The sequence below is a fragment of the Musca domestica genome, unplaced genomic scaffold (genome assembly GCF_030504385.1).
Source record: "Musca domestica strain aabys unplaced genomic scaffold, Musca_domestica.polishedcontigs.V.1.1 13, whole genome shotgun sequence".
In the NCBI taxonomy this organism is placed as follows: Eukaryota; Metazoa; Arthropoda; class Insecta; order Diptera; family Muscidae; genus Musca; species Musca domestica.
Genome location: NW_026712172.1, coordinates 16,426,845 through 16,447,480, shown reverse-complemented (window position 1 = coordinate 16,447,480; position 20,636 = coordinate 16,426,845). Strand labels below are relative to the sequence as shown.

Sequence of the window (20,636 nt, the reverse complement as noted above, 5' to 3'; positions counted from 1 at the left end):
TTTCCCTAAATTTATCAAGTCTTCCTTTTCAATTCTTAAAAACAAACTCTGCTCAATCCCCTTCAATTCGCTTTGGCATGCGATTTCATATGACCATATAGACCAGCATTTTGGGCAAAGGATTTCATGCAAATGTGACAGACATAAGTCTTTTCTCCCGTATGGATTTTCAAATGCTGTGTATAATTTGATTTGCGTTGAAATCTTGCCGAACATGTATCACATTGGTATGGCTTGAGATTTGTATGCACGAGCTGATGATCTTTAAGCTGCGACTGACTAAAGAAACATTTGCCACATGTCTCACATTTGTAATCACGTTGATTGGTGTGACGCTTTATGTGCGCCGTAAGATAACACTGGGCCGTTAGAACTTTGCTGCATATGGGGCAGGTAAATGTTTTCGCTTCACAATGCACCAGCTTTGTGTGCAGACGGCGAGAGTGCAGCGAATGAAAGAACTCGTTACAAAATTTACATTTATAGGGATTTTCACCGGAATGTAAACGTTTGTGTACCGATAGGTAATTGCGAAAACGAAAACCTTTGTTGCATATATCACAGACGTATGGCTTGAGGTCCGTGTGCGTGATGCGATGTATTTTCAGTTTATTATATTGGCGAAAACGTTTGCCACACTCGTCGCACTGGAAAGGCTTTTCGCCACTGTGTATCATTTTGTGGATCCTTAGATTATACAAATCATTAAATGTCCGATTGCAGACATCACATTGGCCGGATGTACGTTTCTTTTTCTTTTTAACAGATTTTTTGTCCATGGAGTTGTTGGTGTTGTGTGCATTGGTAGCTGGTGAGCTTGGTGTTTGTGAACTTTCGGATAAATGTGAATTTGCTGGAGACTGGGAACCACAAATGGAAGTTGGTGGTGTTAGATAGTCCATTACAGCGGAATTATTGAAATTTGTATTATCTTGGACTTCAAAGGAACTTGCGTTTCGTAACATATCGTTTTCTTCATTTCCCAATATCTGAAAATAAGGTAGAAATACATTAATGAATAATTTGAAATACCCAATATAGGCATAAAACTATAAAAAGTTAAAAAAATCCCTTTTTCTATAAAGTATTTGAAGATGGTGACAGGTGTTTTCCCTAATTCATAAAGTAATAGCTGACGAATTAGTGAAAACACCTGTCCCCATCTTCAAATACTTTATAGAAAAAGAGATTTTTTTAACTTTTTATGGTTTTATGCCTATATTGGGCAACAAATGTATGTGCTCGATAAAATTATGAGAAGTCACTTGCTTTTTGTTTGTTAGAAAGGGTTAATCGTTAATTGAAATTGAATAGTTAATTGAGCTATATAATATTTCCTATGATTAATTTGGAGCATTTCAGTGAAAGAATGAGGAAGTCGCTCTCTCTCTTAACTTGCATTTCATTTCGCTCCCAAGACACATTGTAACAGTTAACATTTTTATTTATGTTAATCATTCGATGTACATAACGCTTGTTTGACTTAATGAAGAAGAAGAATGCGTTTATGAATTTCTATTTTGTAAAATGATTTAAATGCAGAAATTTGGCAAAAACTATTCATATTTTAAAAACATCTGCGTGATGTGTTTTCATACAGTTAACCATTCAAAATTGATTGTCAGGATTACACAGTTATCTATGATTTATGTTTTTGCAGCATAATCATTTATTGTTTTGATTTTGTTATAAATTTAAGTTCATTTTTATGGTTTATTTATTTATTTTTATTATATTTGTCAAATAGCGTTTTTTTAAATAGGGTTTCAATTAATATGAACTTCTAATTCTTGTTATAAGCTGTGAAGAAGTCTCTCTTCCTCTTTATCATCATTCACATTTGATTGATAACAAAAAGTCGCAAATAGTTTAAATGAGTGTTATTCATTCACAATACATTACTTTGTTGTGTGGCAAAGAAAGTGGTAAATAACTACTTTTAAATTTTCAAACAAATAAAAATTAATAATCCATTTCATCATATCCATCTGCATTTGCTGTATGTTAATCATTCGATGTACATAACGTTTGTGTGACTTAATGAAGAAGAATGCGTTCATAAATTGATATTATGTAAAATCATTTAAATGGAGAAATTTGGGAAAAACTATTTATTCATTTTTTAACAACGTCTGCGTGGTGGGTGTTTTTATACAGTTGACAATAAGTCAACATTGATTGTCAGGATTACACAACTATGTTATTCGGAGATCTATGTTTTTGCAGCATAACCATTTTTTGTTTTGGTTTTGTTATAAATTTAAGTTAATTTTTATAGGTTATTTATTTATTTTTATTATATTTGTCAAATAGCGTTTTATTTAAATAGGGGTTTAATTAATATGAACTTATAATTCTTGTTATAAGCTGAGTAGCAGTCTCTCTTCCTCTTTGTCATCATTCACATTTGATTGTTAACAAAAAGTCGCAAACAGTTTAAATGAGTGTCATTCATTCACAATACATTACTTTGTTGTGTGACAAAGAAAGTGGTAAAATAATTATACATTTGCAAACAGGTAAAGATTAATAATACATTTCAAATAAGCATATCCATCTCTGCATTTGCTGTAAACCTTTGTTCTGTTCCAGAACCTGCAGAATTCTACTAGTTTTGATTTTTTTTCTTTTTTCGATATCATAAAGGGAAAATCGGTTATCGTTGTAAAATCATTTACATTCTTGCAGGGAACAGGCCACTTATGTATTATTACCCTATTAAATAGTTCTCATCTCTGATAAATTTATAAATATACATTTTAACAATGAGATATTTATCATAGGGGTAATTTTGACAAAAACTAATTCCATTATAATTGTACCATGAATAATACTTTCCTCTTGATGCAATTCTAAATTAACATCACAGTTAATAATATTAAAATATATCACAAATTACTTCATTATGCTGATAGCAAATCGATAATATTATTAAATAATTCTAATTTTAAATAACACCAACGGCCTTTGGAAGGTCATTACGAATAAATAAATTTCACATTGGAAGTAACAAAATAAAGAAATTTTTTGGATGACTTAGCACAAACAAATCTCTGATAGCTTAATTTAGAAGCATTTCATTGTGATAATACTCAATGTTGACAAAAAAATATGTTTACTTTAAACACCCTACAAGTGCATAGCAATATTGATAACATAACTACCTCAAAAATACCAGAAAAAAGGTATGTATATTATTTTTAAAACTCGATTGAAAGGTTCTCGGGGGTCCAGTGGTTATTCTGCTATAGTTAAGTGGTTGAGTTCATTGTTGTATAGATTAAGACAATACAAAGATTATTACTTGAATAGCCTTTGGAAGAACGTATCGTTTGAATGCTTGGCATTGATGTTATTTTTAAATAATAACAGTTGTAGCAGATGGTATTTTAAACATGTATGCCTTTGTTATAAATTATACAAATAATTGAGGGGTGAAATGCTAGCTCTTGAGGTGAGGTGATGTTTTTTTTTTGACTGGCTTAAGTCATCGGCTGGCATCTTCATAGAGGAACAAAGGAGTTTTAGGTTGACGTAGTTCGATTTTGGCCCTACGCTCCTTTGTACTTTTCCGAAGAATTTAGTCAAAAATAATAATTTTGAAAAAATTGTAAACATATGATTGCATGACTTTACCTTCCTAATTCTACCATGGCTTAATCATGTGATTAATCAATTAACATGGTAGAATTAAGAAGGTAAAGTCATGCAATCTTTAGAAATCCATTGTATACACACAAATCAGAGATGGGAACCTGTTTTTAGGCAGTGAAATTTGACAAGGTAAGTTACAGAAAATGCAGGGATGGGAATGCTTATTGGAAATGATTCTACCTTCTAAATTTTACCATGATTGTTAACAATTGTTTTTGTAAAAACAATGTTTGTTAATTTTTTAATTGGAAATCTTGGCAAGTCCTACATAATTTGAGAAACGATTTCCATTACTAGCTCAGCCATTTTTCTTCTTTTTCTTTTCCCTAATATCTAAATAAACCCACATCTATTAAATATTGTGACTCTGTGAGACTCATTTAGATTAGTTATTGTAAAATATTACCGAAAAATTGAATTAACAATTAAATTTTGTCAATATCAATAAATCATCTGCGATTACCTCGGCGCGGAACCAACAAAGTAGACACATGTGGGATTTTCGTTACATTTTATCAAATTTATTTGACGTATAAATAAAAAAAATAAATAAAAACCTAAACAGCATGTTTTACGAAATCGTTTACCCAAAATTCCACTAAGTAAGATCGAAATGAGAGAGACATTTTGACATTTGAGTTGCTGAGAGTTTGCAAATTCTTATTGGGAAAATTTAACCAGTATGAATTATCTAGTAACATCAGCTGTTCAATAATCAGTTGTTTTGTAAAAAACAAACAAACAAATTTAACTAATCTATTTTTTTTTTTTTTTTTGAAGAAAGAAGCTAATGTACTTATTAACAAAAAATGGGAAATAAAACGTAGGTAAAGATGAAAAATAAATAAGTTAAGAGCGGCTGGGGTGCTATCTTGTTCATTTTTTTGTAATGAAAATGTAAAATAATAAACTGCATCAAAATATATTTGCTAATTTGCGCTGAAGTTGTTTTGTTGAATCAGCTATTATCTTACAAATGTTTTGCAAGATGCTGTTCGTTTACTTTTTGATTTTTTTTCTCTCGATAGAAAAGAAATCGTATTTTTTCTCAGTTACTTCTTATTGAGCAAATGTTACTGGGAAAGTAAACGGACGAACCTAATAATGCATTTTGACATTAAATTTGGTAGTCAGCTGGCCATGTGTATATGTTTACATAAACAAACAACAGCTGATTGGCATTTATTTTATCTATTTTTAACATATTTATAGTAAAAATGTATTTAATTATATGATTTAAACTATATTTTATAAGGAACTGATAAAAAATAGCGTTATTTACATTACAATTTTAGAGATACAACTATTTGAACCGAACCATTAAATCGATACGGTTTTTGGTTCGGTTCAACCATGGTGCAATAAGGAGGTAGAACAGCTTCGTAGAACTACATAAATACAGCCCTGAGGCTACGCCCGCTTCCTGTCAGACTCATTTAAAATTATATGCAACAAGTTGTTTTCATTTTCTTTCATATTTGTCCTCGTTTTTAAAATGAGTTAAATAGCGCGAAAAATGTATGAAATCGCCTGGATTTCTCAAAAATATCATCCAAACTGTTCAATCTTTAAATTTCATGGCTAAACTGGTTAATAGCATTAATGTGCGAGCCGCAATGTACGTGTTCTCCAATCATTGGTTTTAAAAATATTTTGTTTTCGTTTTTCAAAACAATAAATACATACACAAAATTGACAGAAGTCGGGCACACTTAGAAAATATTTTAATCAGATGGTAGCTTTACTTTACCTTTTTATTGTACCATGGGTTCAACAGTTTTTTAGACAATGGTTTGGTTTACGGTTCGTTTCATTCAAAGAAATTATGGTTTGTTTCATAACCGCTTTGCAGCCCTGCAATAATCTACTTATGCTATAAATACATTAAAGGTGAGAATACATAAAACGCATTTTAACTGGCTTAAGTCATCGGCCGGCTTCTTCGTAAAAGACCAAAAGAGCTTTATGTTGACTTAGTTCAATATCAGCCCTTAATTTATTCTTTTTAATCCTACGCCCTATTGTTCTCTTACGAAAAAGCTAGCAGACGACTTAATCCGGTCAAAAAAGCCTTTTATTTAAGTTTTAAAAGACGTTTCTTTTGTATCAAGATCATTACTGAACATTCATGTGTGTGTTACATTTGACTCTATCATGATATCTAAATAAATCTTTAAGGTGGGAATACATAAAATGCTTATTTGGCCGGTTTAAGTTATCGGCTGGCTTCTTCGGAAATGAACAAAGGAGTCTAGGGTCAAAATCGAAATAAGTCAACCTACAACTCTTTTGTTCCTCTGCGAAAAAGCCAGCCAATGACTTAAGCCGGCAAAATAAGCGCTTTATGTACTCCCACCTTTAGAGTCTGTGTATAGAAAATACACACAAGCCGCTGGAACTATTTAGGTGAGAATACATAAAACGCTTAGTTGACTGACTTATGTCATAGGATGGCTTTTTCGTTGAGGAACAAAGGAGTTTAAGGTTGACTTAGTTCTAGGCTCAAAATCGAACTAAGCCAACCTAAAACTCCTTTGTCCATCTTCGAAGAAGCCAGCCGATGACTTAAGCCAGTCAAATATGCGTTTTCTTTTTCGGAAATGAACAAAGGAGCCTAGGGCCAAAATCGAACTAAGTCAACCTAAAACTCCTTTGTTTATCTACGAAGAAGCCAGTCAAATGTGCGCTTCCACCCTGAATTATTACGCTCTACCTTTACTGAACTTGCATAAGAAACAAAACCTTCTACAAATTCCCAAAAAATCTTGAGTCAACAAACACACCTAATAACACCTCAACACCTTATCATTTATAGATTGCTATAGTTGTCATATAGGTGCTGATATAAAAAATAAATAAATAATAAAAATGGAGTTTGACGTACTATTTGCTATTAGGTATAGATTCCAAATCTTTGAATCATTACAATGTTTGTCAAATTTAATCAATGTAACATAATAGTACGTTTATATATATGAGGGTTAACCCACTGGATTTGGATTTAAATTGTCATATCCATTACTTTTACTTCAAATAAATCCTCTCTAAGAAGGTTAACTCTACAAAAAGTTCTAACGTAAACATGGCATAAGACCTTTTGTTTTTAGTCATGATTTTTTATAAAGATTACCGACATACCTCATCGATTTCCTTCATAAACTCTTCGCTGTGATGTTGATATTTAAACTTTTTTATTCTCTCCAATTCGGTAACCCACAACTTTTCACATTCTTTATCGAAATAGTATTGTTTTTGTTCTTCGATTATTTTGCCAACATGACAGTCTCTCAGATGGCCGAGAAATCCATCCAAATGTGTGAACTGTTGTTGTTCTTCTTCCGGATTTTGTGAACACAGTTTACACGTATATATCGGTTGATCACAATCATTCCACGAATAATCGGCATAATCCAATAAAATACCATCAACATTCGATTCCTCCATATATTCAATTTTTATATCCGGTTCAGTGACAATTTGTTCGACGTTAGTTTTCCGGCCCTGTATGAAACGATCGAAACGATTTAATTCCGAAATAATATCATAACCGATTATCTCATGTTCATTTATAAAATCCAAAAGGATATTTGTAAACAAATGTTCCATATTGGCCATTTTTGAAAAAATAATTGGTTTTTAAAACTTTTCTAAGCAAATAGTAATTTTATACGTATTGGAAACTTTGCAATTTATATACTTCCCAACTCGCGTATTTTCTAATTACTAACCCTCTTTTGTGTGTTTCGGTCATTTAGCTTCTTTTTGCAATTGAACTTCGATAAGATAATTTGTATTTGTATGTGGGCATGTTTGGTACAAAATAGTTTGAAAGTGTCCATATGGGTATATTTTTTTGGTCTATCGATAAGAAAATTTCATACCGTGGTTCCTTATCAGTGCTTTATGTCGTGGTATCGAAACTGAGTTAAGAAACCTTTTTGGGCTCATTTAAATTAAACGTGTCTGGTGAAATTTTAATATGAACACTAGTTTACAGTTTGCTCATCTCTCGGAGATCTTAATCATCGATAGTAATAGATAATGATATGTCAATTATCACAGTGAAGAGATTTGATTTATACGTGGCTTAAAGGTGAGAATACATAAAACGCTTTTTTTGACTGGATTTAGTCATATGTCACAATTTTTAAAGTGTTTTGTCAAAAATAAGTAGATTTTTATATGTTTTCTTATATGACGCAAATCGTAGGTTGTAATGTTATATATTTTTTTAAATAATTTTTACAAATTTTTATAATCAAATCGGTTTGACAGTTCATTGTCCCAGCAGCTGTGTCGATACGACTACTTGTATTTTACCATGGCTTTTTTATAAAAGAACAAAGTAGCGTAGGGTTAACAGGTGCAAATCAATGGCCGAAATTGAACTAAATCAACCTAAAGCTTCTTTGTTCTTTTACGAAAATGCCAGCCTTTGACATAAGCCAGTCAAAAAAACGTTTTATGTATTCTAACCTTAAGATTTGGTTAAACTGTCATTTTTTATTTTGTTTATAGGGATACGTAGTTCGAAATTTGATTAGGAATTACCTTTATTTGTCGGAAAAATAAAAATTAATTAAAAGACTTTGGTCTGTTCAAGAACTGCAAGAAAGTAAAAATTTATACATCGATAACCGATTTTCCCCTCAAGATATCAAAAAATCTTATGATAATTTAATGATATTTTAAAAATGAGAAAGATATGAAATAAACGAAAACAACTTGTTGCATATTGTTTTGAAAAATTCTGGCAGAAAAGTGGAATAGCCCATGGTACAATAAAAAGGTACGGTAGAGCTACCAGCTGATTACAATTTTTTTTCTGAGTGTGCCCGACTTCTGCCAGTTTTGTGTATGTTTTAATTGTTTTGAAAAATAAAAACAAAATATTTTCAAAATAAATGATTGAAAGACACGTAAATTGCGAGACGCGCTTTAAAGCTATTCTCCAGTTTTGCCATGAAATTGAAAGATAGAACTGCTTAGATCATATTTTTGAAAAAAAAAAATCAGGCATTTCATTCATTTTCCCGCTGTTTATCTGATTTTAAAAATTAGGAAAAATATGAAAACAACTTGTGGCATCCAAATTTGACAGGAAGCGGACACAGCCTCAGGGCTGTATTTCTATAGTTTTACAAAGCTGTTATACTCCTTATTGTACCATGGAATAGCCTAAAGTTGAGAATACAAAAAAAGGTTTTTTAGCTGACTTCTTCGGAAAAGAACAAAGGAGAGGTGAGCCAAAATCGAACTAAGTCAACCTAAAACTCCTTTGTTCCTCTACAAAGAAGTCAGCCAATGGCTTAAGCCTGTCAAAAGAGAGTAGTATATATTCTCACCTTAAGGGTGGAAACACATAAAGCGCTTATATTCTTCGTAGATGAACAAAGGGGTTTTAGGTTGACTTAGTTCGATTTTGGCCATAGGCTCCTTTGTTCATTTCCGAATAAGCCAGCCTATGACTTAAGCCATCCAAATAAACGCTATATGTATTCCTATCTTAAGGGCTGTTTTTCTATAGTTTTACGAAACAATATTTTGTACAAAAAATGTTGTTCAAAAATCCCAAAAGGCCAGAGAGCGAGTATAAATAGAAATTTTGACAGTTGGTTCGCTAAGAGTTTGCTTTACTAGAAAATTTTACTCAGTAAAGTTTATACAATAACATCAGTTGTACTGTGTCCGATGCAAAACTGTTTACAAATTTTAGGCAATAACTTATTTATTTTATTAAATTTTTAATTTATTTAATTATGAAAGAAATGTCAAAATGTCTCTCGCGAACTGCTCTCTTTGCAGAACTTTTGTGTTCGGAAATATATTTGTTGTTATATATTCTAGGGTAATCAGACGCACCTATAGCTTCCCTGTACCAAAAAGCCAGTCAGAAAACAAAAAACCTTTTTATGCATTCTTACCTTTAAGGGAGCTCATTTAGGATGGAGCCGCATCATATTATTTGATTGGGAAATTAAAGGCCCTCTAAAGAAATCAAGGACATAACATAGCATATTTTTTCGTCCAAGATTTTATATTTAAAATTTTCATAGACATTGATTGTGTGTGTGATTGTGTTGTTTCCAACAGTGAAAACCAGTTTTACTCCTTTGTCAAGGGGAATTAAAAATTAAATTCCTGTTCGCCCAATAATGGACTAGATATAGGACGGGTTGAGGATCATAACATGCATCCAGTCAGCCGATGACTTAAGCCAATAAAAAACCTTTTTATGTATCTGCCTTTACTTAAGTCTTAGTTAAACCTTTATTAATAGGGATACATAGGTCGATAATTGACAAATGGTTGTTATTGATATTTTAATTTAAAATCTTGAATTTTGAGAGAAAGCCATAATACAAGACTTGTATTACTTGTACCAACGAGCTTGTGAATCCCCAATGCGTAATGAAAAAAACCCTTTCAATTCGTTTTTTTCTGCAAACGATTTAATAATTTTTGTTTATTAAAAAGTTATTTTGAAATAGAACAAATCAAACCACAATGCCGTTAAGCACATTATCAATAAACTGATCCCATTTTGTTTGCAACAACTCGTAGGCATTCTTCCGTTCACACTCATCAAATGTTGAATATTTCAAAGAATTCCATACCAATTGCTTGAGAGTCTTGAGGCCGGCATTGTTTGGCGCCATACTCATAATGGCATAATAGAAATCATAACTCAAACCCTTGGCATTCCAGAAACCAGGATCATCATTGCATATCACCATGGGTATGTCCTGGGCAATGAATAAAGCGCCGGGGTGGTTACGTAGATCCCATACCAAATGCAATATTTGATTGGATAACGGATTAACTTCAATGGCTATGTCACGGGCCTTCACCTCGTTCCATAACATGGGATGTTTTATCAAGGCATAGCCATGGCCAATACGTGTGGTGTTCAAGAGCAGGGCATCGAGGATATTGTAATCGATTGGGGAACCAAACCAATCTATAACAAAGCAAGAGAGAGCGGGAGAGAGTGGAGGGATATTTTTTTAATTTGTCTAAATTTCTAATATCTCACTTGTCTCGCCAGCATGGAAAAAGAATTTAGCCGTTTCGGGTTGCTGATTTAGAATGCTGACAAATTCAATCAAAGGCCTTCCCGTATCTTCTTGACCCACCAAATCAAAGCCAATCAATGTCTTGGGATACAGGGAACTGGTGAAGGGGAATATCAATTTAGAAAAAAAAAATGTAAATATTTCAGTTTCCTTATCCACTACTTACTGATACATTTTAAAGTTATCGAAACGTTGCTGTATTCCCTCAGGAGCGGTATTACGACTGGGCGAAATGATTATTTTAATACCCAAGAAATCTGGATGTTGTTGTCTGAATTGAGCCACCAGATGCATGAGTTCTAGCAGACAACGTTCCCCCGTAAAGGTGTTGTTATTGGCATCGTACAACTTAAAAAAAAACAACAACAACATATTAAAATACGAAAATAGAGATAACGAGATCAAGGAACACCCACCTCGTACATATTCATGCGAACTTCGGAATACATAATATTGTCGTCGTACATTTCCTGCAACATTTGCCAGTGATATGCCCGGTAGGCGGGCAAATATAGCAAAACATCGGACATGGTACTGAACATGTTCTGGAATCGGGTCCAGACACGAGTTATGGTTGGATATTCCACTGGAATGGACAATGGACAAAATTGAGGTTAGTTTTACACAATGTTTCACTTAACTTACACTCTGGCATGGGTGTATACAAATTGATAAGACCCTCCAATGATTGGTCATATCCTTCGGCGGAATCTGCCCGATTTCTTTCATCACTCACCAACACATAATCGCTCGTACAGTTATGCTTTTCGGGCATACGACGGAAACTCAATATACTAACACCATCCGATCGTACACATCTCAAGAGTCCTGGCATTTGGAATATATTTTCCACCACCCATTTCGAGGAGACTGTTGCCGATGTGTGAGCATGCAATAATGCCCCCTTGGGCATTTGTTGCAAAAACTGAAAGACTTTACTCTGTTCAATCATGGGTTTGGCTTTGAAGAAATGCATAGCGCCCACATTCTGATCGGCATCCTGAAAACCCCTAGCCAATTCATCATATTTGTAGCGGAGAAAAATTTCGTCGACTTGATTTTCACGTTCATTTAAAATCAAATGACCGCCTATACTGAGTAGATCCTCGGCATGGATGATGGCATCACGGGCAGTCATATAGGCTGGAAAATTGTTCAGATCGAAAAGTAAATTTATTAAATTAAATTTAAAAAAAATCTAATAAAAATCCTAAGTCAATAATTTACGAAAAATAATAGATTTTTTTAATTTATTTTTTTTTTAATTTTTAAATTATTTTAAATAATTTCATAAAAACCCCATTTATTTAACACCTTCCTTCAAAACTTGTGTTTTTTCGGAACTAATGTTCAGAAATGGCGAATTTTTTCAAATAATGTTTCAAAATTTGTGGATTTTTGAAGATAATTTTTCAAATATCGTAATAACGAAAAACATAATTGCAAACGTTAAATTTGTGATTTTTTTAAATCAACAAGTGAAAAAGCTCTAAGTTCAGCCAGGCTGATCTTCAAATACTCTCCGCCATTTTGGCAATTTTCAAAAAAAAGTAATATCCGTTAAAAATTCTGTTAAAATCTTAAAAAATACCGAATGTAGCTGTTATATTAGGGTCTATACGACGACTAGGACCTGCATAGGTAACTTTTGTCATAAGCCATTACATTATTTAAATGCGAAAGTGGAAACGGATATGCACAGACAATTTTCTGTCATAGGCTGTAGCATCCGTTACGAACTTCATATACCAAATTTGAAATAATTCCGGTGAATAATATCGTTAAAATCATTAAAATACCGAATATTGGCAGGTACGATTATATGGGAGTCATATGAAGACGTGGACCTGCACAGACAATTTTCTGTCATAGGTTGTAGTACCCATTACCAACTTCAAATACCAAATCTGAAACATTTCCGGTGAATAATGTCGCTTAAATCACCAAAATACCGAATATCGGGAGGTACGGTTATATGGGGGCTATACGAAGACGTGGACCTGCACAGACAATTTTCTGTCATAGGCTGTAGCATCCATTACAAACTTTAAATACCAAATTTGAAACAATTCCGGTAAATAATGTCGTTAAAATCATCAAAATTCCGAATATAGGGAGGTACCGTTGTATTGGGGCTATACCAAGACATGGACCTGCACAGACAATTTTCTGTCATAGGCTGTAATACCCATTACGAACTTCGAATACCAAATTTGAAACAATTCCGGTAAATAATGTCGTTAAAATCATCAAAATTCCGAATATAGGGATGTACCGTTATATTGGGACTATACCAAGACATGGACCTGCACAGACAATTTTCTGTCATAGGCTGTAATACCCATTACGAACTTCAAATACCAAATTTGAAACAATTCCGGTGAATAATGTCGTTAAAATCACCAATGAAGGTACCATTATATGGGAGCTATACCAAAATGTGAACCTACATCACCTACTTTCAATACCAAAAGTCCTACAGAAATAATACTCAGATGTGTAATATTTTATAAATCTACTTCATTTTGTTCGGAAGCTAGAGTGATTTCCACACACGGATAGACGGACAGACACGCTTAATCGACATAGAATTTTATGCTGATCAAAAATATATATACATTGTGGGGTCTTAAATGTATATTTCGAGGTGTTACAAACGGAATGTCAAACTTAATATACCCTCCATACTATAGTGTAGGATAAAAAAATCACCGGTTGTTTCGAAACTATCTTCATTTTCATTTGCTTTCACGAATTAAAAATATAATTTTATTATATCGTATTTTTTTTTTTTGTATTTTTTAAACGTGAATTTTAAATATTTTTTTAAAACATTTTGAAAATATATATTCTTAATCAAAATAGGCTTTGTTAGTAGAAAACATTTTTTGTAAAGAGTTAGGATTTTTTGGAGCACAAATTCTTTAACAATTTTTTTTTTAAACCGTGTATTTTGATGGATTATTATTTTGCGAATTATTGTAGAATTTTCATTTAATAGTCGTGATTTTTTATGAGATTCATGTTGTTTTATTTTATTTTGAAACTTGTGTTTCAATAAAAAAAATCTGCTTTCTATTTACTTTTCAAACACTTTGGTTTTTTTTTCAACTTATGGATTTTATATTTTTTTCTTTTTCTCTTTCAAGATGTCCTAAAAATTTCTTTTTGAGCGATCCACACAATTTCCATTTTATTCTTCACTTACATGAATTCGAATTCTGCTTTATAATTGCCGATTCCGTGCATATAGTTATGGCCATTATATGGCAAAAAAATAAGAGAAATTTTCGTTTAGTTTGAAACACCATCTTCACACCGTTCACAAACAACTCACAACTAATCGAAAGAAACGTCTATACTTATATACTAAGATCCAAAACGAATATCATTTATTTGGCATATGAGAAAAAAAAACTTTAACTTGGCCCACGACATACGTACAGATAAATATTTGTTGTTGCTTGTTTTAATCCATTTTGTTATTAGAGATTAATTAAACAATAAATAAAATATGTTTTTGGTTGTTGTTTAATTAATTAAATAACTTTCAATTAACCATTTGGATTAAATATGTTTCAATTCGATTAGATAAATATTGTCTCCATAATTTCCTGTAGGTTTTTGGTAAGAAATTCCCTAAGATATTTAGCAGACCTCAAGCGAAGTTGTAGTATGTAGTAGTGTGAACAAAAAGTAACGAGTCGTATGAAGCAGGCAGTTTTAAGAAAAGCTTAGCATACTTTTAGGCGCAAATGGTAAAGCAGCCACTTAAAGCAATCCCCATGCTTCCACTACTTAGAATGTGATGAACGATTCTTTACGTCATTTTCCATAAATAGGCCTATTTAAGCATTTGCCCAGTAAAACCCATAGCTTTAAACTTAAATTTTTTCCATTTTATTCAATATTTTAAATAAAGAAGTAGTTATTATAACGCTTATATTTGTATGTAATTAAAAAATGCTATTTTTGCAGAACTAGTTTTCAACTTTCGAGTTTATGTTTAAAAAAAATTAATAAAAACGGGAAGGAAAAACATTCAAATAAACGCAATGCAGTTAAAATATACAATAATAATTATATTTTCCCCAAGAGTTTTTTTTTCGTTTCAATAAAATTATAAGAAACTTCTATGGATTTCATTAATTACTTATTCTATTCATTACTATCTATTGTAATTTCATACACTAACTCCTCATCATCGTTTACATCGTCAGGATTTCCAAGCTCGTCTCTATGCTGTTGCAGATGATGGCTAAGTATAAACTCTTCCGCATCTTGTGGCTGATGATGGCTGCTTATTAAATGTTTAATGTCCTGCTCACTTATCATTTGTATTGTGCCCATATCAATGTCATGGCCATCCTCGTCCACTTCGTCGTCTTCCTCGAATTGATTAATATACTGTTCATTGGCTTCAAGAACATCCTCTTCGCCGGCCTGCTCCATTGTTTCACTTTTAGGCCGTAATTGTTGTTCCTGCTGTTCGAATTCTTGTTGCTGCTGGTCTTGCTGGTCATTTTGAGACTGCAGCAACGCCTCCTCTTCCAGTTTACGTCTGGTATTATTACGGCATTGTATTGAACGTTTGTGGGCATCGAAATAATTAATGTCGGTGAATTCCTCATTGCAGATTTGACACTCGAAATGGGTCTGATGTAAATGCATTAGCTTACGATGTCGGGCCATTTTGTGGGCATCACGACACTGCATGCCACAAAATGGACAAACTATCATCCGTCTCTTGCCCATGTGTACGGCCCTCACATGCTCCTGCAGGCTAAAGTTTTTGTAATACGACTTCGGACAGTGCTCACATTGAAAACGCCGTTTCTTCTCATGGGTCGCCTCTCGATGCCGTTTCAATTGGGTGTTCTGGGCAAAGGTTTTCCCACACACCTCACAAATGTGATCTTTTTCTTGATGCCTTCGTTGATTGTGCACCCTCAGATCTTGTTTTGTAGAAAAATACAATTTACAAATTTCACACACATATGGTCGGATGCCCATGTGTCGCCGGGCATGACCTGCCAAATATTTGCAATCTTTGTACGTTTCATCACAATAGACACATTGATAGCGATTTGTTCCCGGCACCAAGTGGGTTTTCAAATGTTTGGGAATCTTGGAGCGTGCCATTATTTCTGGACAAATGCCACACTCAACGGGTAGTTTCTCATCAGTCTCTAAATTGGATAGGGAAAACTCAACAATTGGTGTGCCATCCGGATCGTAGTCCACAATACAGGCCACAAGCTCATCGAACAGCATATACCTTTTGTGGGCCGTGTTCTTATCTTTATCGTCTTCCTGTGTCGTTGTTATTGTCTTAATTTCCTCTTTGGACTCTTCTGCATCTTCTTCCACAACGTGTTCAGGTACTATTGTCTCGACTTGGGTTTTTGTGTTGGCATTCTCATGTTCATCCCCTGTGCCTTCTTCCACATGTTCTTCATATTCGAATTCATCATCATCGCCTTCATTTCCTGTTACCAACGACTGTTCCACCTCCAACTGTTCAGCCTTAAGCAGCAGGCTATCGTGGTGGTCATTATTGGCATCCATTGTTTCAGGTTTGATAATAATGGCATTATGACCAATTTGCTCATCATCTTCATCCTCAAGAGCTTCCACAATTTCATAGTCGTCATGAATATATATTCCACCATACTCATCGACGTGTTCGTCGTGATTGTCCTCATCTATTTCTATGCAATCATCCCGGGCGTATTCATATTCAATGAAATTATCCATGTCCTCGTGAGCAGCAGTGTCACACATGCTACCCTCGTTTGTGATTGGCAAATATCCTTAAAAAAACTCGAATATAAATTAAATAATTCTTGATTTTCTGCGCGTTTTGTCTTCTGCAATAGGGATGAGTGGGCTGACTATCGGCTAAAAAAGAAAATAATCGATTGTTGACATGAACTATAGATTCCTGGTTTACTAAGCAATGTGTGATTTAGACTAGCCTAGCTTACATTAGGCAAGTATACTTGCTGTAAATTTATGTTTTAGGTTATGATTTAGACTAGCTAGAGATTATATGCTGCAATTTTTATCATTTTCTGTTGAACGTGATCTTGAAATTACGTAATGCTATTTTTTAAGCATTCTTTGAGTTGTTTGTCATTGCCTTTATTGTCATTGGTCAAATAAATAAAACAAATTTTTATAAATTGCAAAATGTCATTGGTCAAACCAATTTTGGGATAGAAAATTTTGAATAAAATAATATTAAAATTCGTAAAAATGGTTCAAAAATAAATATCATAACAACCTCCGATTAGCGTCGTATAAGAAAACATAAAAAACTACTTATTTTGTCATATCAATCATGGCACAATAACAAAAGGTAGACAAAGCTACCCCCTATATATTTTTCTTTTGATGTCCCCATTTTGTCAAAACAAATACACAGTTTATAAACGTGTGCGTATTGTTTTGAATTAAAAAGAAAATAATTTTATTTTTTTTTTTTTCAAATTTAGATGCAACAATAATGCATATTTTCAACGTTGTCGGGCAACTATTTTGAGACTGTCGGACATTATTTTGAGATGAAACAACATTGTCACTCTATGTTGGATTTAATTTTATGGAGAAACCCCAATATTTTTTTAATTCAATATTAAAAAAAGGAAAATTATTATATAAATTAGAACAACTTTTTGCATCTAATTTTGAATAGATCTGGCAGAAAGCTGGCATAGCCTCAGGGGTGTATTTCTGTAATTTTACGAAGATGTTCTACCTCCTTATTGTGCCCTCATTACAACTTGAACGAATATTTTTATAAAATAAACATAAAAATGTATGGAAAAATATATGAGGGTTGTTTAAAACACTCTTACTGATATTACTTAAGATTTCTGAGAAAATAAGATGTTTTTTTTTTAATCAGAAAACGTTTGTTTTAGATTCCACGTGGAAAAAAAATAAAACATTTTTTAGATTTTGAAAAACATTCCCCATAAGAAAAATTGTCAACGAAATGCATTCAGTTCATTCCTGTTCTCTGAACGATTACAATTTGCCATATGAAATTCTTTGCTGTGACCATTTTTGGTATTTCTGGGGGTGGCCCAGGTAAATATATTTTGGAATCGATTTCGATCCTATTTTGAAAAATATTATTAATCTTTTACAATGTTTTGCCGAATATAATTACAGAAACTCCGAGGAAATGGAAGTAAATGATGATGCCTGGTCAAAGGTGAGGTTTTATTTTGTACAGAAATTTTTAATTTCGAATGTAACATTCTCTTTTGTTGTTGTTTGTTACTTGCAAAGTTCTTCGCGCCACCAGGGATCCTCGGTAGTGCGCTTTTTAAATAGAAAATTTCTCAATGTTTGGCCGGCTCTGAAGCCTTTTTCCATGATCTCCAAAACATAGAGAGTAGCTGAGGAGAAATTGGAAAAATGCCAAACACCCAGTGGCGATGACTATGATAGACATTGTGTGGGTCGTGCCTTGGGCCAAGCAGTGGAAAATAACCATAAAAATGTTCATCACTCTCATGGTCGTCAAAATCAATGGGAGGACTCCTCGAAAAATTAAGATGGATATTTGGAAAACTCTACGAATGGAAAATGATTTGACCAATGTAAAACTCCATAGATACGGTTTTATAAATTTTTTAATTAGCAATAAAATATGTAATTGTCAGTAAATATTTGAATCAACAGAATTATCAGTTGGATGTCGTTTCTTTGAAAGGAACATGGTTAGGAAGGGGAAAGCTGTGTGGGGATTTAATCACATATAGTTTAATTGAAATGTATTTTGGCTGAAAATACATATTTTCGTTATCGATACCACAATCCCTGCCATTTTCCTGTGGCATGATGAGCTTCGATTTTCTATCAAACCATGTTTAATATTGCAATTGTTTCACAAAAATTCGCCACATTGGTACTTAAACTTTTGAGCAATGAGTTTAATTGAAATACGTTTGGATTGTCATATCAGCCTGGAAAAACCCAAAATCGCCGATAAGAAATAAGACACTACTATAAAAGCGAATTAATTTCCATCCAACTCACCTCATTTTGAAATCATTTTCAAAATAATAATGAAATTCATTGCTGTAGTTGTATTCTTATTAGTGGCACAGGTAACATTAGTACAAATTTTTTAAGTTTTTTTCCATTCTAACTTGCGTTTTTTATTAGCAGCGCTATGCTCACTCAATTTATGACGATACCCTGGAAGTAGGATTATCTGAGCATCATGTGGTAAAATTTTTATGGAATTTAGGTTTGAAATTTGTTAGAAAAAATGCATGCACTTTATTTATAGCCTTCCCTTGCCGTTGAAAAGGAAAATTTGCAATTGGAACTACATCCTATGGAAAAGTCACACTCCAAACGATCCCCCGGTGATAATATTAAAATTATTATAGTAAAAGCAGCAGAGAAACAAATGCGGATAACAGATACACAAGGGTTTTAGGATTTAAAGGTGAATTTTTAAGTCTGCCTAGGATTCAGCTTTGGGATATAATGTAACAAATTAAAGCTCTGATATATATATTTTTCCATTAAAATCAAGTGTCTTAAGTCAAGTATTGTAGTATAATTTGTTGTATTTTCGAAATAAAAAAACAAATTTAAGAAAAAATCTAATTCTAATCGTCTCAGTAATTTTATGGGAATATTTTTGTTGTTATAAACTCTATTTTAAGATTTTGCTTGTTCGTTGTCCCATGGTTAAATTTTAATGTGGAACATTTTCTCTTTTGACATCGCTCCATTAAAATTGAACATTTGTAAAAAATCTCTTTTTGTAATAGATAAAAATTTAAACAAAAACACCAAATAGGATGGGGTTATACCATGTCTACGGATTTTTTGTTTAAGCAATCCATAGTAAAATCATGTGGAGAACACTTTTCTGTTGAAATAATTTCACTAAAGTTAGGCATTGGGCCCTAAATCTTATATTTATTGGGAATTAGTACAAATTTAACCAAAAAACCCTTCTAAATATATAATAGTAAATAATGTTTCTCTTTTAACTTTGTAATTTCGTTTTTAACTTTTCGAAATATTTATTATAGACCCTACAAATTATATATATTCTGGATCGGCGTAAAATTCTTAGAAAATCTAGTTATGTCCGTCTCTCTGTTGTAATCGCGCTATCTTTCGAACGAATTGGTACATAAGGCTAAAATTTTGTATACATACATAGTTTACCAGTAGGTAGGTTAAGTCCGTAAATGGGAGATGTCGGTTCACGTTTTCGTATAGCCCCCAAATAACGGTAGCTCCCGTTATTCGGTATTTTGATGATTTCAGCAACATTATTCGGCGGAATCGATTCAAATTTCGCATTTGAAGTTCGTAATGGGTGCTACAGCCTATGATAATGCCTCACTTTAGTGAAATTATTTCAATAGAAAAATGTTCTCCACATGATTTTAATATGGATGCTTAAACAAAAAATCCGTAGACATGGTATAACAACATCCTATTTAGTGTTTTCGTTTAAATTTTGAGTTTTTTGTTTAAATGTTTATCTTTTACAAAAAGAGATTTTTTTATAAATGTTCAATTTTAATGGAGGGATGTCAAAAGAGAAAATGTTCCACATTAAAATTTAACCATGGGACAAAGAACAAGTAAAATCTCAAAATAGAGTTTATAAAAACAAAAATATTCCCATAAAATTACTCAGACGATTAGAATTAGATTTTTTCTTATTTTTTTTATTTCGAAAATACAACCAATTATTCTGCAATACTTGACTTTATACACATGATTTTAATGGAAAAAATATATATCTCAGAGCCTTAATTTGTTTCATTATATCCCAAAGCTGAACCCTAAACAGACTTAAAAATTCACCTTTAAATCCTAAAATCCTTATGTATCTGTTATCTTCATTTGTTTCTC

The 20,636-nt window shown here is 32.7% G+C and overlaps 2 protein-coding genes across 2 annotated transcripts; both read right to left on the bottom strand.

Moving 5' to 3' along the window:
- Positions 1 to 4: 4 nt before the first annotated feature.
- On the bottom strand, positions 5 to 16,789 carry LOC101890892 (uncharacterized). Its single transcript, XM_059118746.1, has 8 exons — positions 14,900 to 16,789; positions 11,376 to 11,873; positions 11,147 to 11,316; positions 10,897 to 11,078; positions 10,691 to 10,827; positions 10,158 to 10,615; positions 6,793 to 7,272; positions 5 to 989 (listed from the first exon to the last, which is right to left on the bottom strand). The coding sequence occupies exons 1-8, from the start codon at positions 16,512 to 16,514 to the stop codon at positions 63 to 65; spliced, it is 4,467 nt and encodes a 1,488-aa protein (XP_058974729.1). The 5' UTR covers positions 16,515 to 16,789; the 3' UTR covers positions 5 to 62.
- Positions 10,085 to 14,095, bottom strand: LOC101893817 (adenosine deaminase 2). The gene is made up of 6 exons (XM_005185515.4): positions 13,939 to 14,095; positions 11,376 to 11,873; positions 11,147 to 11,316; positions 10,897 to 11,078; positions 10,691 to 10,827; positions 10,085 to 10,615 (listed from the first exon to the last, which is right to left on the bottom strand). The coding sequence occupies exons 1-6, from the start codon at positions 14,039 to 14,041 to the stop codon at positions 10,152 to 10,154; spliced, it is 1,554 nt and encodes a 517-aa protein (XP_005185572.2). The 5' UTR covers positions 14,042 to 14,095; the 3' UTR covers positions 10,085 to 10,151.
- Positions 16,790 to 20,636: the final 3,847 nt, after the last annotated feature.

What these genes read in the sequence shown, in the direction of transcription:
- LOC101893817 (XM_005185515.4), bottom strand. Translation starts at nt 14,041, where the DNA reads ATGGTGTTTCAAACTAAACGAAAATTTCTCTTATTTTTTTGCCATATA. An exon ending in GTATACACCCATGCCAGAGT is followed by an intron (nt 11,317 to 11,375) that starts GTAAGTTAAGTG and finishes TGTCCATTCCAG; the next exon opens with TGGAATATCCAACCATAACT. An exon ending in GATAACTTTAAAATGTATCA is followed by an intron (nt 10,828 to 10,896) that starts GTAAGTAGTGGA and finishes CCCCTTCACCAG; the next exon opens with TTCCCTGTATCCCAAGACAT.
- LOC101890892 (XM_059118746.1), bottom strand. Translation starts at nt 16,514, where the DNA reads ATGTGTGACACTGCTGCTCACGAGGACATGGATAATTTCATTGAATAT. An exon ending in GTATGAAATTACAATAGATA is followed by an intron (nt 11,874 to 14,899) that starts GTAATGAATAGA and finishes ACAATTTTCCAG; the next exon opens with CCTATATGACTGCCCGTGAT. An exon ending in GTATACACCCATGCCAGAGT is followed by an intron (nt 11,317 to 11,375) that starts GTAAGTTAAGTG and finishes TGTCCATTCCAG; the next exon opens with TGGAATATCCAACCATAACT.